At 37.8% G+C, this 14,046-nt stretch overlaps 2 protein-coding genes across 2 annotated transcripts; both read left to right on the top strand.

Annotated features, from left to right (window-relative positions):
* Positions 1-11,461: 11,461 nt before the first annotated feature.
* On the top strand, positions 11,462-12,272 carry LOC131619569 (uncharacterized). Its single transcript, XM_058890656.1, has 3 exons — positions 11,462-11,772; positions 11,863-11,983; positions 12,099-12,272. Exons 1-3 carry the CDS (start codon positions 11,462-11,464, stop codon positions 12,270-12,272), a joined length of 606 nt encoding a protein of 201 aa, XP_058746639.1.
* Positions 12,273-12,282: 10 nt separating this feature from the next.
* On the top strand, positions 12,283-13,380 carry LOC131617669 (uncharacterized). The gene is made up of 3 exons (XM_058888929.1): positions 12,283-12,389; positions 12,467-12,568; positions 12,785-13,380. The coding sequence occupies exons 1-3, from the start codon at positions 12,315-12,317 to the stop codon at positions 13,295-13,297; spliced, it is 690 nt and encodes a 229-aa protein (XP_058744912.1). The 5' UTR covers positions 12,283-12,314; the 3' UTR covers positions 13,298-13,380.
* The last annotated feature ends 666 nt before the right edge of the window (positions 13,381-14,046 follow it).

Genomic DNA, 14,046 nt, shown 5'->3' with positions numbered 1-14,046 from the left:
CCAGGAAGATTTTTAGTCTGTTTAAACCAGCAGCTCAGTGGTTTAACGACCATGTGCGAGGTTCAGGGCTTAGCGGGCTCTGCATGACCGGGTACACCACCATCAGCACCGGCATGCAGGGGGCATTTGTGGAGCGCTGGCACAAGGAGACGTCTTCTTTCCACTTGCCGGTGGGGGAGATGACGATCACCTTGCATGACGTGCACCACTCCCGAATCCAGAGGGTCGAGGCCAGTCAGTGGATGGCGCTCTATTTGGGCATGGAGCCCGAAGTTGCTGACTTCGAGTGCATCACGACTTCTGGGCCTCATATCCGATTCACCACACTGAGCCGCTATTTCGAGCACCACCTGGACGCGGCGGCCGATGCCGAGCAGGCGGGTGACGACCTATTCACACAGTACCACCGCGGCTGCGCTCTCCGGTGCTGGTACATGCATGTGGTAGGCGCTGCTTGCTTTGTGGACAAGAGTGCAAGGTACGTCGACGTGACCTACCTCCGCTATTTCATGGACCTGGATACCGTTCACCAGTGGAACTGGGGGTCAGCTACTCTGGCATATCTCTACCAGAAGCTGAATGAGGCCTCCAACTGGAGGATGAGGCAGTTGGTCGGGTCCTGCACACTGCTTACGGTACGTTTAATTTTAATACATTATCGTATTTATTTATTTATTTATGTTTCGTATTTATTTTTAATACGTTATTGTGTTTCTGTTTCAGAGCTGGATCATCTCCTACTTCTCCCGCATCCACGGCTTTCACATCGATCCTGCATACGTGGACGCCATGCCCAGGGCCGCCAGATACGCTCTCCAGAGGGGGAACGATGCGGTGGGACCATACCATTTGTACTTGGACCGCACGATGCACGACGACGTCACCTGGAGGCCGTTCAGCGACTACGCTCAGATTGTCCCCTTTGATGGCATTGCTCTATATTCTGGCTGGCTGGCATGCGGGACCGGCATCATGGTCCGGTATCTCCCTGAGCGGTGCATGCGTCAGTTCGGATTCGTGCAGCGGATACCCAGGTCACCGTTTGAGGCTGCTCCCGACACAGTGACCCGAGTGCAGCTCACTGCCATATGGAAGGACTGGCAGCATCATGTGGTACCGCAGGAGTATCGTCTCACTCGGGTCACACAGGACTGGCACAGTGAGGAGGGATATGTCACTTGGTTCTACCTGGTGTCACATCCTCTGCTGAGACCCGACGTTCCCGGTGCTCCTAGGCCAGCACACGAGGAGATCCTGGAGAACCAGCAGGCCGAGGATGACCACGCCATTGATCTCATGTCGATCTGCCAGCGGATAGAGATGCTTGGGCGGGACGCGTTGGATCGAGGTGTCGTTCAGCAGGGCGGTCCAGAGGCAGTCGCCGTGATGGAGATGATCGTCACTGATGCGGGCCGTGCGGCGGCATACAGGCGGCAGAGGAGGTCCCAGGGAGAGAGGGTTAGGCACACCCAGTAGTGGTCGGGTTTATTTATTTTTTGTTTTCGGATTGTATCTTCAGCACATTATTATTATTATTTGGATTTGGTTGAGCTTGTATATATTTCTTTTTTTTATCATATTAGTATTTTCACCTTTATATGTCGTTTATTTTATTTCCCGGTTTCCTTTAATTAAAAATACGAGACTGTTTCCAAAAACATAAAAAAAAAACCAGTTTCTGCATAATTCGGAATTGCATTTCCGAAACCCCTCAAAATCTGAACAAAGGTGTTTTCGGAAATGCATCTCCGAAGACACCCCCCATGAGGTGTTTTCGGAGATGCACTTCCGAATTGTGGAAAATTTTTTTAAAAAAAAAGCGCTTCGGAAGTTCATTTCCGAAGCAGGGGTATTTTGGGCTTTTCGCTAGGGGTGACCCCCATAGGGAGGTGGCTAAAGAAATTTTCTTGATGTTATCTCTTAAGGTCCCAATTATGTAACTAGCCAACCGTTAGTGATTTTTAAGAGTTTTCCTTCACTTCTAACCATTTAGCCATACCAGAAGAAGAATGTTTGATACATTATACTTTTTAGTTTTTTTTATACTCCATATCGTGGTAAACTTATTTACATCCTGCTAGTAGGACATCCCACCTTGATCTTTCTTCAACGTGAGATTATTGTTCACATATGGCCTCACCACACGCCCACACTTAAGAATAGAGACCCCGACATTCGATTTCCATATAGGTAAATCCATACATTATTGGAAAATAAAGCCACTTGACATTTTACTTTGAAACTTCTAAACTAGACATCATAAAGATTATATTCGAGTTTTTTTTCAAAATTTCTCTTAAGTTGATATCCGGTGAGCTTTTCAGGTAAGTATTTAACATAGAATGAGATAAGATCTTTGGACTCTCTTTTACCGACCACAATAGAAAGTAAAATAGAGAAAGCAGATAACCAACTTCAACACAAGAGAGGCAAGAATGCATGCATGAATAAAGGGAATAAAATAAATTAAGATGATATAGTTTAAAGATATGCGCTCCCTATATATTTGAAAAAGGAGAAAAACTTAGTATATGGTACTAGGGATTTCACACTTCAAAATAATGGACCAATATCCATTACATAGATTTATGAATAAAAATGAGACATGATCGTGATGAAAAGGAGACTGATGCAGAAATGAAAACCCTTTACTCATGGATTTTAATCACATGATGATGTAGGTGTTTGTTGAATGCATGGAGGCGTTTCACAAATGCATGAAGATGAAATTCAGTATGCTTAATGCATGTTAGAGAGGATGCAAATTAGATGCAAGTGATTGAGGAAGGTGTATTAATACAAGAAATTGTTGATTTTATGATGGATTTATGCCAAGGGTAAAACCCCTCATAAAATAAATGTCGTAGCCAGGGTTTAAACTCCTCAAAATGCAAGAAATTGAAAAAATAACTTTACGAGGGGTAACTCCTCGTAAAATTTAAGGCGATAAAGTTTTTAATTTCAATTGTGCTTTATGAGGGGTTACACCTAACTGAATTAATGGTGCATAGAATTTTTCTTAGAAAGGGAATGGTGAGACTAAGAAAGCGAATGGTTCAGAGTTGCAGTGGGATTCGACGTGACATGTTACCCTAGCAGAATTTGACCGTTGCATATTGTGAGGCGTTACCCTTGGTACAATATTAGCATTTATAGATTCCCACATTAAAATCCATTGTCTTTTCATATTTTCTTTTCCCATTTTCCCCTCTCTGCGTTTTCCTCTCCCATTTTATTCATTCATACTGTCATTCCAAATATCCATTTCAAATTTCTTCATAAACACTACTATGGAAAACACCTATAGTTATGGTTGTGAAATCCCTATAATCACGGTTGAGCGTCTATGGCAACTTAGTGTGTAGTTGTAAGTAGGCTATATACAACCACGGTCTATTGGCCATGGTAATAAATTGAAAAAATGCGCTACATATAACCATGGTTGTCATAAATACCCGTGGTAAAAGGTTAGTCAACATATTTCATTTTTGCCACATGTTTTCCCTGACTACATTGATAACTTTCATCATAATATATAATATTAAATAATTTTAGCACAACAACAACAAAAACAATAATAATAATAATAATAATAATAATAATAATAATAATAATAATAATAATAATAATAATAATAATAATAATAATAATAATAATAATAATAATAATAATAATAATAAGAAGAAGAAGAAGAAGAAGAAGAAGAAGAAGAAGAAGAAGAAGAAGAAGAAGAAGAAGAAGAAGAAGAAGAAGAAGAAGAAGAAGAAGAAGAAGAAGAAGAAGAAGAAGAAGAAGAAGAAGAAGAAGAAGAAGAAGAAGAAGAAGAAGAAGAACAACAACAACAACAACAACAACAACAACAACAACAACAACAACAACATCAACAAAAACAAAAACAAAAACAAAAATAGCAACAACACCAAAATAAATAAATAGATTCGTTAAACAAGAACATTTTAACGGACACAACAATAACAACAACAACAACAACAATTAATGTTGCAAAGTTGAATCCATGTTTTTCATGCCTCATTTAGCTTGGAGAAGAGATGATGGAGTCTGAAAATTCATTAATGGAAGAAATGTTTTTGAGTTTCGTTTATGGAAGAAATTATGTTTTCAACTTTGGTTTAGTGGAGGAATAATGTTTCGTAATTGGAAGAAGTTTGGAGGCAGAATATGAAGTTTGTCTAAGTACGTCTAGGGAAAAAGTGAAAGAACTAAGAGTGTTAAATATCTTTAAAATAAAATGAAGGTGTCACTTTTCACAACGGTTGGAATTCCAACCGTGATGAAAAGTGGCTTAAAAATAAGTAAAAAATAAAAAATGTTGGTACTAGAATTTGAACTCATGACCTGATGCCATTTATCACTATAGTTGAAATTCTAACTGTGGTTAAAAATGACGTCTTCCTATTTTTCATCATGGTTGTTATTAAGGACTGTAGTAAAAAGTCTTTTAATAAAAAAAATGCAGATGCCTAAATATCACATATTACTTCAGTTGATTGAATAGACGTGATAATAATATGTTACGAAAGGTATATTTTATAGTAGTGAAAACTAATCCTTCACTGCTTCATTTCAACACGATTTTAAAATTTGGCTCAACCAAAATCTTCATTTCAGAAGTTTCAACTCAACACTGATGTAATCAATAATAAGGTATGTTTTGAAATTTAATGTTATTTATATATTTTGAGTTGTGGTGCGTTGTGCACCAATACTTGCACCAGGATTATTTACAAAATTAAGATGTTCTCGTGGAGGTGGCTCCAAATACATTCAAACTGTTTAAACTATCATTTCTATAAGTGGTATAAACTTCCCTTAAATTATGAAAATTTCTTTGCCAACCTCCCAACCTTCTAGTTAACCTCTGGTGAAAAACCCAAACTACCCCTGACTTCGGACATGAACTTCCGAACTGCATAAAAAAGGTGTTTTCGGAAGTTCATCTCCGAAAGCGCCTTTTTTTTAAAAAAAATTGTCTCATTTCGGAAGTTCATTTCCGAAAACAGCATTTCGAAAATGAACTTCCGAAACAATGCGCGTTCTGCAGATTAAGCAGAACACTCCCCCTCCCCCATTCATTTATCCTAATCCAACATCAAACAACACCAAAGGCGAAATTTTGTTAAAAGACTTCCAAGGCAACATCAAAGGCTCCAACAAGCTTCCTATACTACATTAAAAAGCACTCCAACCTCTTCAATCGGTAAGCATTATGAGTTTTAGATCTATGCTTAAAATTGATATTAGGGTGTTTACAAATAGGAAAATATGTATTAGGTTAGGTTGGTACTAGTATTTAGGATGTTTAGAATGTGTAGACATAGGTTTAAAGTTTGATTTTGGGGTCTGCCATTGTAGGTTGCAGAAAAGCTCTGCGCAGGAGTGTTTCGGAAGTTCATTTCCGAAAACACCTCCATCCCAGTTTCGGAAATGAACTTCCGAACTGTATCAGAAGTGCATTTTTTTTTTGTTTTTTCATTTGTCTCGCATATTAATCGATTTCGATTGTTTACAGGAACATGTCAGGCAACCAACCAGCACGCATTAGACAGGGCAGGGAGTCCCAGACTGCGTCGGCTAGACGCGAGCGGGCGGCGGCGCAGCTGGCGTCGACACGCGGGCGGGGCCGGGGACGCCGTGTGCACGTTCCACAGGACTTGGTGGAGAGTTCATCTGCTTCAGGCTCTAGGAGTAGGCTGGCTCGGGTATCTTCTTCCCGCCAGCGAGAGGAGGAGAATGAGGATGAGGAGGAGGAGGAGGTCATACCGGATGTTGACCCTCCAATCGGGGAGGAGGAGGAGCAGGAGGAGCAGGAGGTGGATAGCTATCCGGGAGGGCCTTTTGACACTTCCCTGCTGATTCACTACCAGGATCACGTCGCTCGGCGGATCTGGGAGGGAGAGGTATTTTTTTTAACTTAGCCGTTTATTTGTCACCATTTTTTATAATTTTACCGTTTATTTCTCCCTTATTTGTTTTTTTTTGTAACAGGAGAGAGAGCCATTGAAAATGGTGAACCACTCCAGGAAGATTTTCTGTCTGTTTAAACCAGCAGCTTAGTGGTTTAACGACCATGTGCGAGGTTCAGGGCTTTGCGGGCTCTGCATGACCGGGTACACCACCATCAGCACCGGCATGCAGGGGGCATTTGTGGAGCGCTGGCACAAGGAGACGTCTTCTTTCCACTTGCCGGTGGGGGAGTTGACGATCACCTTGCATGACGTCCAGTGTCTTCTCCACCTGCCTATTAGGGGGCCGCTGTTGGACCACTCCAGGATCCAGAGGGTCGAGGCCATTGAGTGGATGATGCACTATTTGGGCCTGCCGCACGAGGTTGCTCACCTGGAGTGCGTCTCGACTTCTGGGCCTCATGTCCGGTTCAACACACTGAGCCTCTATTTTGAGTTCCACCTGGACGCGGCAATCGAGGCCGAGCAGGAGGGTAACGACCTATTCAGGGAGTACCACCGCGGCTGCGCTCTCCGGTGCTGGTACATGCATGTGGTAGGCGCTGCATGCTTTGTGGACAAGAGTGCCAGGTACGTCGACGTGGCCTACCTCCGCTATTTCATGGACCTGGATACCGTTCACCAGTGGAACTGGGGGTCAGCTACTCTGGCATATCTCTACCAGAAGCTGAATGAGGCCTCCAACTGGAGGACGAGGCAGTTGGTCGGATCCTGCACACTGCTTACGGTACGTTTTATTTTAATACATTATCATATTTATTTATTTATATATGTTTCGTATTTAATTTTAATACATTATCTTGTTTCTGTTTCAGAGCTGGATCATCTCCTACTTCTCCCGCATCCACGGCTTTCACATAGATCCTGCGTACGTGGACGCCATGCCCAGGGCCGCCAGATACGCTCTCCAGAAGGGGAACGATGCGGTGGGACCATATCGTCTGTACTTGGACCGCACGATGCACGACGACGTCACCTGGAGGCCGTTCGTCGACTACGCTCAAATTGTCCCCTTTGACGGCATTGCTCTATATTCAGGCTGGTTGGCATGCGGGACCGGCATCATGGGCCGGTATCTCCCAGAGCGGTGCATGCGTCAGTTCGGATTCGTGCAGCGGATACCCAGGTCACCGTTTCAGGCTGCTCCCGACACTGTGACCCGAGTGCAGCTCACTGCCATATGGGAGCATTGGGAGGATCATGTGGTACCGCTGGAGTACCGTCTCACTCGGGTCACCCAGGACTGGCACAGTGAGGAGGGATACGTCACATGGTTCTACCGGGTGTCACATCCTCTTCTGAGACCCGACATTCCCGGCGCTCCTAGGCCAGCACACGAGGAGATCCTGGAGAACCAGCAGGCCGAGGATGATCACGCCATTGATCTCATGCCGATCTGCCAGCGGATATCGATGCTTGGGCGGGACGCGTTGGATCGAGGTATCGTTGATCAGGGCGGTCCAGAGGCAGTCGCCGTGATGGAGATGATCGTCACTGATGCGGGCAGTGCGGCGGGGTACAGGAGGCAGAGGAGGGCCCAGGGTGAGAGGGTTAGGCATACCCAGTAGTGGTCGGGTTTATTTATTTTTTGATTTCGGATTGTATATTCCGCACAGTATTATTATTATTTTCGGATTGTATATATTATTTTCATCGGATTAGTATTTTTTTTTTTGTTTATTTATCATATTAGTATTTTCAGTTTATCTATTGCTTATTTTATTTGGCGTTTGCGTTTAATTAAAATGCGAGACTGTTATGAAAAAACATAAAAAAAAAAACACAGTTTCTGCCTAATTCGGAAGTTCATTTCCGAAGACACCCCCCATGAGGTGTTTTCGGAAGTTCATCTCCGAAGGCACCCCCCATGGGGTGTTTTCGGAGATGCACTTCCGAATTAAGGAAAATTTTTAAAATAAAAAAGCGCTTCGGAAGTTCATTTCCGAAGCAGGGGTATTTTGGGATTTTCGCTGGGGGTGACCCCCATAGGGAGGTGGCCAAAAAAAAACCTAAATTATCTTTAATTCTTTAATGTGTAGGTTTCTCTCTCATTAGTCTTGTGTTTTTACTTTCTTTTTTTTTTTATTTGAGTTTGAGTATCCCTAATACTCAGATTTTGAATACACTACAAAAAAACTCCTCCCCAGCGACATAGGTAGCGACGTGGTTAACACGTGGGTAGTTGCGACGTGTTTCCCACGTCACAACAAACTTTTATAATTAAAAAATCAATCCAACGTTATAATCAGACGTGTCAGAGGTTGCTTTTTTTAAAAAAATGTTGCGACATGTGAAACACGTCGCTAATAAAAAGTAAAAAATAAAAAAATACAAACTTTAACGTTGTAGTTGGTGGGAGATTTGAAATTTTTTGAATTTTAGTAGTGACGTTACTCCCACGTCGCAACGTATTACTTGGGAATATAACTCTGTCACTTTTACAGATGTGTCATTATTATTATGACCGTTTAAGTGTAGCGACGTGGGAACCACCTAGCAAAGTAGCGACGTGGTCATCACGTCGCTGATGTCCTTATATATTTTTTCACAAAACCAAAACCCTTGCGTTCCAGATTCAGAAACAGAAACAGAAAGCAAAAGCCTTCCTCCCCTTTCTTCTTCCTCCACTCCACGCATCTCCCCTTTCTTCCTCCCTCCATTGCTCCAACTCCCCCTCCCCTTTTCTTCCCCATTGTTGTCTTAACTCTCTCTCAAATATCAATCAAAGGTAACTAATTTTATTTTTTATTTGTATAATTTTATTTTTTTAGAACTTTTAAATTTCTGAATTTAATTTAGAGTTTTTTTTGAAGGATTGAAGTTTGAAGATTGAAGAATTGTGAAGAAGAGGTACTACAAGAGTGAAGGAGATTTGAAGAAGAGGTATTTTAGTAATTTTTTATATTTTATTTTTATTGTGATATACTGAAATAAATTTATTTTGTATATTTGTGAATTTATATGTGTGGAATAAATCTGTGAATAAATTTATATGTGTGGAATAAATTTATTTTGTATATTTGTGAATTTATACTGAAATAAATTTTATTTCACAATATCTAAGTTTAATATACATATATATATATATATATATATATATATATATATATATATATATATATATATATATATATATATATATATATATATATATATATATATATATATATATATATATATATATATATATATATATATATATATTCTGTTTTTTATAACTAAATAAATTTATTTGGTCTAAGTTTAATAAATTAAATTTGTATATATTCTGTTTTTTGTCTAAATATATTCTAAGTTTATATATTTTAAGTTTAATTTTTATATATACGAAAATGTATAAATATATAAATAAAAAACAGAATTATGAAAATTATGAAAATATTTTTAAAACAGAATTATTTTTGCATATATAGAAATTAAATTTTTTATGTTTATAATAAAAAGATAATATATTTATATTATGAATTATGAAAATAAAATATTAAAAAGAGAATATTTTTATACATATAAGTTATAAATGTTTTATGTTTATATAAAATAAGTTATTTTTTTGAAAAATAGAAATATAAACAAACTACAATTAAAAGTATATAGAAAATATTTTTAAAACAGAATTATTTTTGCATATATAGAAATTAAATTTTTTATGTTTATAATAAAAAGATAATATATTTATATTATAATGAAAATAAAATATTAAAAAGAGAATATTTTTATACATATAAGTTTTGAATTTTTTATGTTTATATAAAATAAGTTATTTTTTGAAAAATAGAAATATAAACAAACTACAATTAAAAGTACATCATTGTTGTATATATTTGATAAAAATAGTTTTATTAAAAAAAATCTAATAGACTATGTTTTATATGTAATATATATTATTGTTTTTTAAAATAGAAATTATTACTAAAAATAAGATACATATTAATCTTAATGAATGTATAGAAGTTATGTTTGAAAAATATTATTAATATTTAAAAATTAAAAAATAAAATATTATAAATTTACATTTTGTATATAATATTTATTATATATTTAATAAAAAAATTATATTTATTATCTTTATGAACTATGGTGTTACATGAGTAGTACTTTTTAATAGATAATATTTATTTATCTGGTACATGTTTAATAGTTGAATCAAAAATAATATTTTTAATAATAGTAAATATTTATTAGTAGTATTTTTATTAAATAATATTTTTAATATATGTAGTTAATAAAAAAGTAATTTTATGGTTAACATAGGTTCAATATAACATGTGTAGTTAAAAATATTAGTAGTATTGTTATTAAATAATATTTTTAAGAATAGTAAATATTAACTAGTATACGTCTAAGAATAATATTAACTTGATTAATATTACTAACTCAAAATGACAATGATTGTATAAATGTGCAGTATGGAATATTATCGGTATTATCGTAGTTGGATGTACGATAGAACATTTCCAGGAAGAATGGGACTTAAACCCAATTTTATAGTAGGAGTTGAAGGGTTTATCAGTTGGGCGTTTGCTCAGGAATTATGTCGAAGCGAAGGAGGAGTTAGGTGTCCCTGTCTTAAATGTGAATGTAGACCAATAATTAGTGACCCACAGGAAATAACAGCTCATTTGCATAGAAGGGGTTTCATAGCAAATTATTGGGTTTGGACGTTTAACGGTGAAGAAATGCCTAGTAACGTACCAGAGACTAGCAACTCTCATGCTTCAAGTAGTCGGCCGCCTGTGGAATATGAGGAAAACTTTAATTTGATTGGTGACATGGTTGAGGATGCTTTTGGTGTGAACGTGACTTATGATGAGCCTGAAGATTTTGGTGGGGAAGAGATGTCGAATGAGGAAGCGCAGAAATTTTATCAGTTGTTGAATGAGATGAATACGCCGTTGTTTGATGGATCGTCTGACTCAAAGTTATCAATGTGTGTGAGATTGTTGGCCGCCAAGGCAAATTGGAATGTTCCTGATAAGTGTTTGGAATTCTTCGTAAAGATGATGTTGGACTCAACTGCAATGAAAGACAACTTGCCTACAACATTTTATGAAGCAAAGAAGTTGGTGTCGAAGTTGGGCTTAAGAGTAAGAAAGATTGATTGTTGCATTAATGGCTGTATGTTGTTCTACGACAATGAGTTTGGTACTCAAGATGGGTTGTTGGAGGAATGTAAGTTTTGTATGAGTCCAAGATATAAAGTTCCAAGTAGAGCCGTTAACACTAATCAAGACCGTGTAGCAGTAAAGTCCATGTTTTATCTTCCGATAATACCAAGGTTAAAAAGAATGTTTGCTTCAATGCACAGTGCAAGTCAAATGACATGGCATCACACAAATAACACAAGTCCAGGCACTATGCGGCATCCATCTGATGGCGAGGCATGGAAGCACTTTGATCGGATGCATCCTGATTTTGCCGCAGAACCTAGAAATGTCAGGTTGGGATTATGCTCTGATGGATTTTCATATCCCATCCTGATGACTTCATCCTTCCAGCAGACGGGAGGGTCCAGCAGTACACGTCCGACACAGGCTGGACGATCTCCTAGTCCACGCCCCACACAGGCTGGACAATCTCCCCGTCCACGTCCCACACAGGCTGGACGATCTCCTAGTCCACGCCCCACACAGGTTGGAGGCTCACGCACCCCACATCCCACACATGTACCAGCACGTGAGGTTGATGAGGCAGTTGATGAGATAGATGGAGCTGATCTTCGTGGGAGGGATGATCCTGATGAGATTCATGTGATTGACGGCAGATTTTGGATTCAGCCCGAAGGAAGCAAGTAAGTTTCCTATTTAAAAACTTTTATAGTATGTATACTTTTTCATTTTTTTAATAAATTTATATCTAACATTTTCATTTTTTGTTTCAGTTTTACGCCGAGTCGGACAGCTGCTAGGGTTGTTAGCTATATAATTCAGCAGATGTATAAATCAGCTTTTAAGAGCTATGGGGACGTCAAAAATAAAGATGAATGGTTTAGAATGTTTAAGGTATTGTTATTTATATATGTTATGCATTTAATTTATTGTTTTAGTTATAGTTATTTAAATAAAATTCTCATTATAATTACTTAACATTTTATTTTAATGTCATACATTATTGCAGGAGAAATGTGTGTGGGACCCTTTGAGTGAAAAAAGTGTTCAGAAAGTTTTCAACACCAGATGCTCTAAAAGAATGTCTGATATGCTGCGGAGAGTAAGGGAGAATCATGAGCTTCATGGCATCCGTCCTAACTGGATAGGCGAGGAGGTTTTTCATGATCTTGTTACATATTAAAGGAGTCCAGAATTCCGGGCTAAATCAGAAACTTTTAAGAAGATGAGGGCATCTGAAAAGGGCGGTTGTGTCAACACAGTTGGAAGTATTAGCACCGCCGAGCATGCCCGACGATTGGTAAAAATTTTAAATTTTTTAAGTTACCTCTTTATTCATAATATATTTTACTAATTATTTTTAATTATATTATTTAGGCTAAGGAGTTGGGGAGAAAACCATTGATGCCTGAGCTGATTTCGAGGACCCGGACAAGGAGATCGGGAGGTTTTGTCGACGAGCGCACGAAGTTGTATCTTGTAAGTGAAATTTACGTTGTTTATTTTTTTTAAATTAATACAAAATTTGTGACGTGAATTTCATGTGGCAATTGATAAATTGCCACATTAAAATCATGTGGCAAATCATAAGTTGTGGCGTGAAAATCACGTGGCAACTTTTTAATATATTTTAATTGACTAATTAAATATGCATTTAAATATTTAACTTACATTTTTTATTGAATATCTGTGCAGGAAGATTATGATAGGCGACTTGCCATTTTTCTGGAAAATAATCCTCAATTCATGCCAGCAGAGGGGGAGCCGCTAAATGCGGATGTTGATCACTATATCTGGTGTGAGGTTATTAAAGAAAAAGGACCTAATGGTTGCTTTTTTGGTGCTGGAAATTTGGCGGCCAGCTATAGACGTGGTGACCGCAATCTGTTTCAAAGACTTCAGGATGGAGAGGGTGGATCGCGTCAACCAAATCTGACACAGGAACAAACTGAATTAGTAAGGCAATTGGCGAGACGCGAAAGTGAGGCCCAGATCGAGATGATGCGGAAGAAGCAGGCTGATATGGAGGAGCAGCATGCGCGACAGATGGAGGGCATTATGAAGAAGCAAGCTGAGATGGAGGAGCAGATGAGACGGTTTATGCAAGGAGGTGGAAATTACAGTAATGCTCCTCCTCAAGAGCCGGAGGATGACGGGGTGGCTGATGATTTTAATCCGGATAATTATTTTCCGGATGATGCGTCTTGAAAACATTTTGTATTTTATTTATTTTTAATTTATTTTTATGTAAAATATTCTACATTTTAATTCATTACAGTATTAGTTTTAAATTTTTAGTTTTAATTAATTGAATTTATTATATAATGTTTATTATATGAATTTATTTTATACAAATTTATTATATAAATTAGTTTTTATAGATTTTAATATATAAATTTTATTTTATAGGTTTTATTATATAAATTTTATTTTATAAATTTTATTATATAAATTTTATTATATAAATTTTATTATATATATTTTATTATATATATTTTATTATATATATTTTATTATATATTAATTAATTATAAAAAATATATAAAACAAAACAAATCTAGCGTGAATAAATTTTAAAAAAAAAAGCATTTAATGTAGCGATGTGGTAATCACGTCGCTACATTGGTCAGCAAACACACTGTCCCACACCTGCCACGCCTGTTGTGTGTGCAGATGGATGTTCCCCATGTTTCCTTGTTGCGACGTGGGAGTCACGTCGCTACTTTCTGACGTGGTCTCCACGTCGCTACAAGTTGCCACTTTGTCTCCTGCGACGTAGTGGCCCACGTCGCTACTTTTTTGTTGCCACGTGATATTTCATGTTGCGACGTGTTTCCCACGTCGCTGCAGAGCATATTTTTTGTAATGATACAAAGATTGCTTATAAAAAAAATCTTTAGCAAACAATATGTGACAGTGTTTTGCGATAGATTTTTTAGCATAGTGAAGGATTTAAC

Source organism: Vicia villosa, linkage group LG7, assembly GCF_029867415.1.
Source record: "Vicia villosa cultivar HV-30 ecotype Madison, WI linkage group LG7, Vvil1.0, whole genome shotgun sequence".
In the NCBI taxonomy this organism is placed as follows: Eukaryota; Viridiplantae; Streptophyta; class Magnoliopsida; order Fabales; family Fabaceae; genus Vicia; species Vicia villosa.
This window is presented reverse-complemented; position numbering and strand designations above follow the sequence as displayed.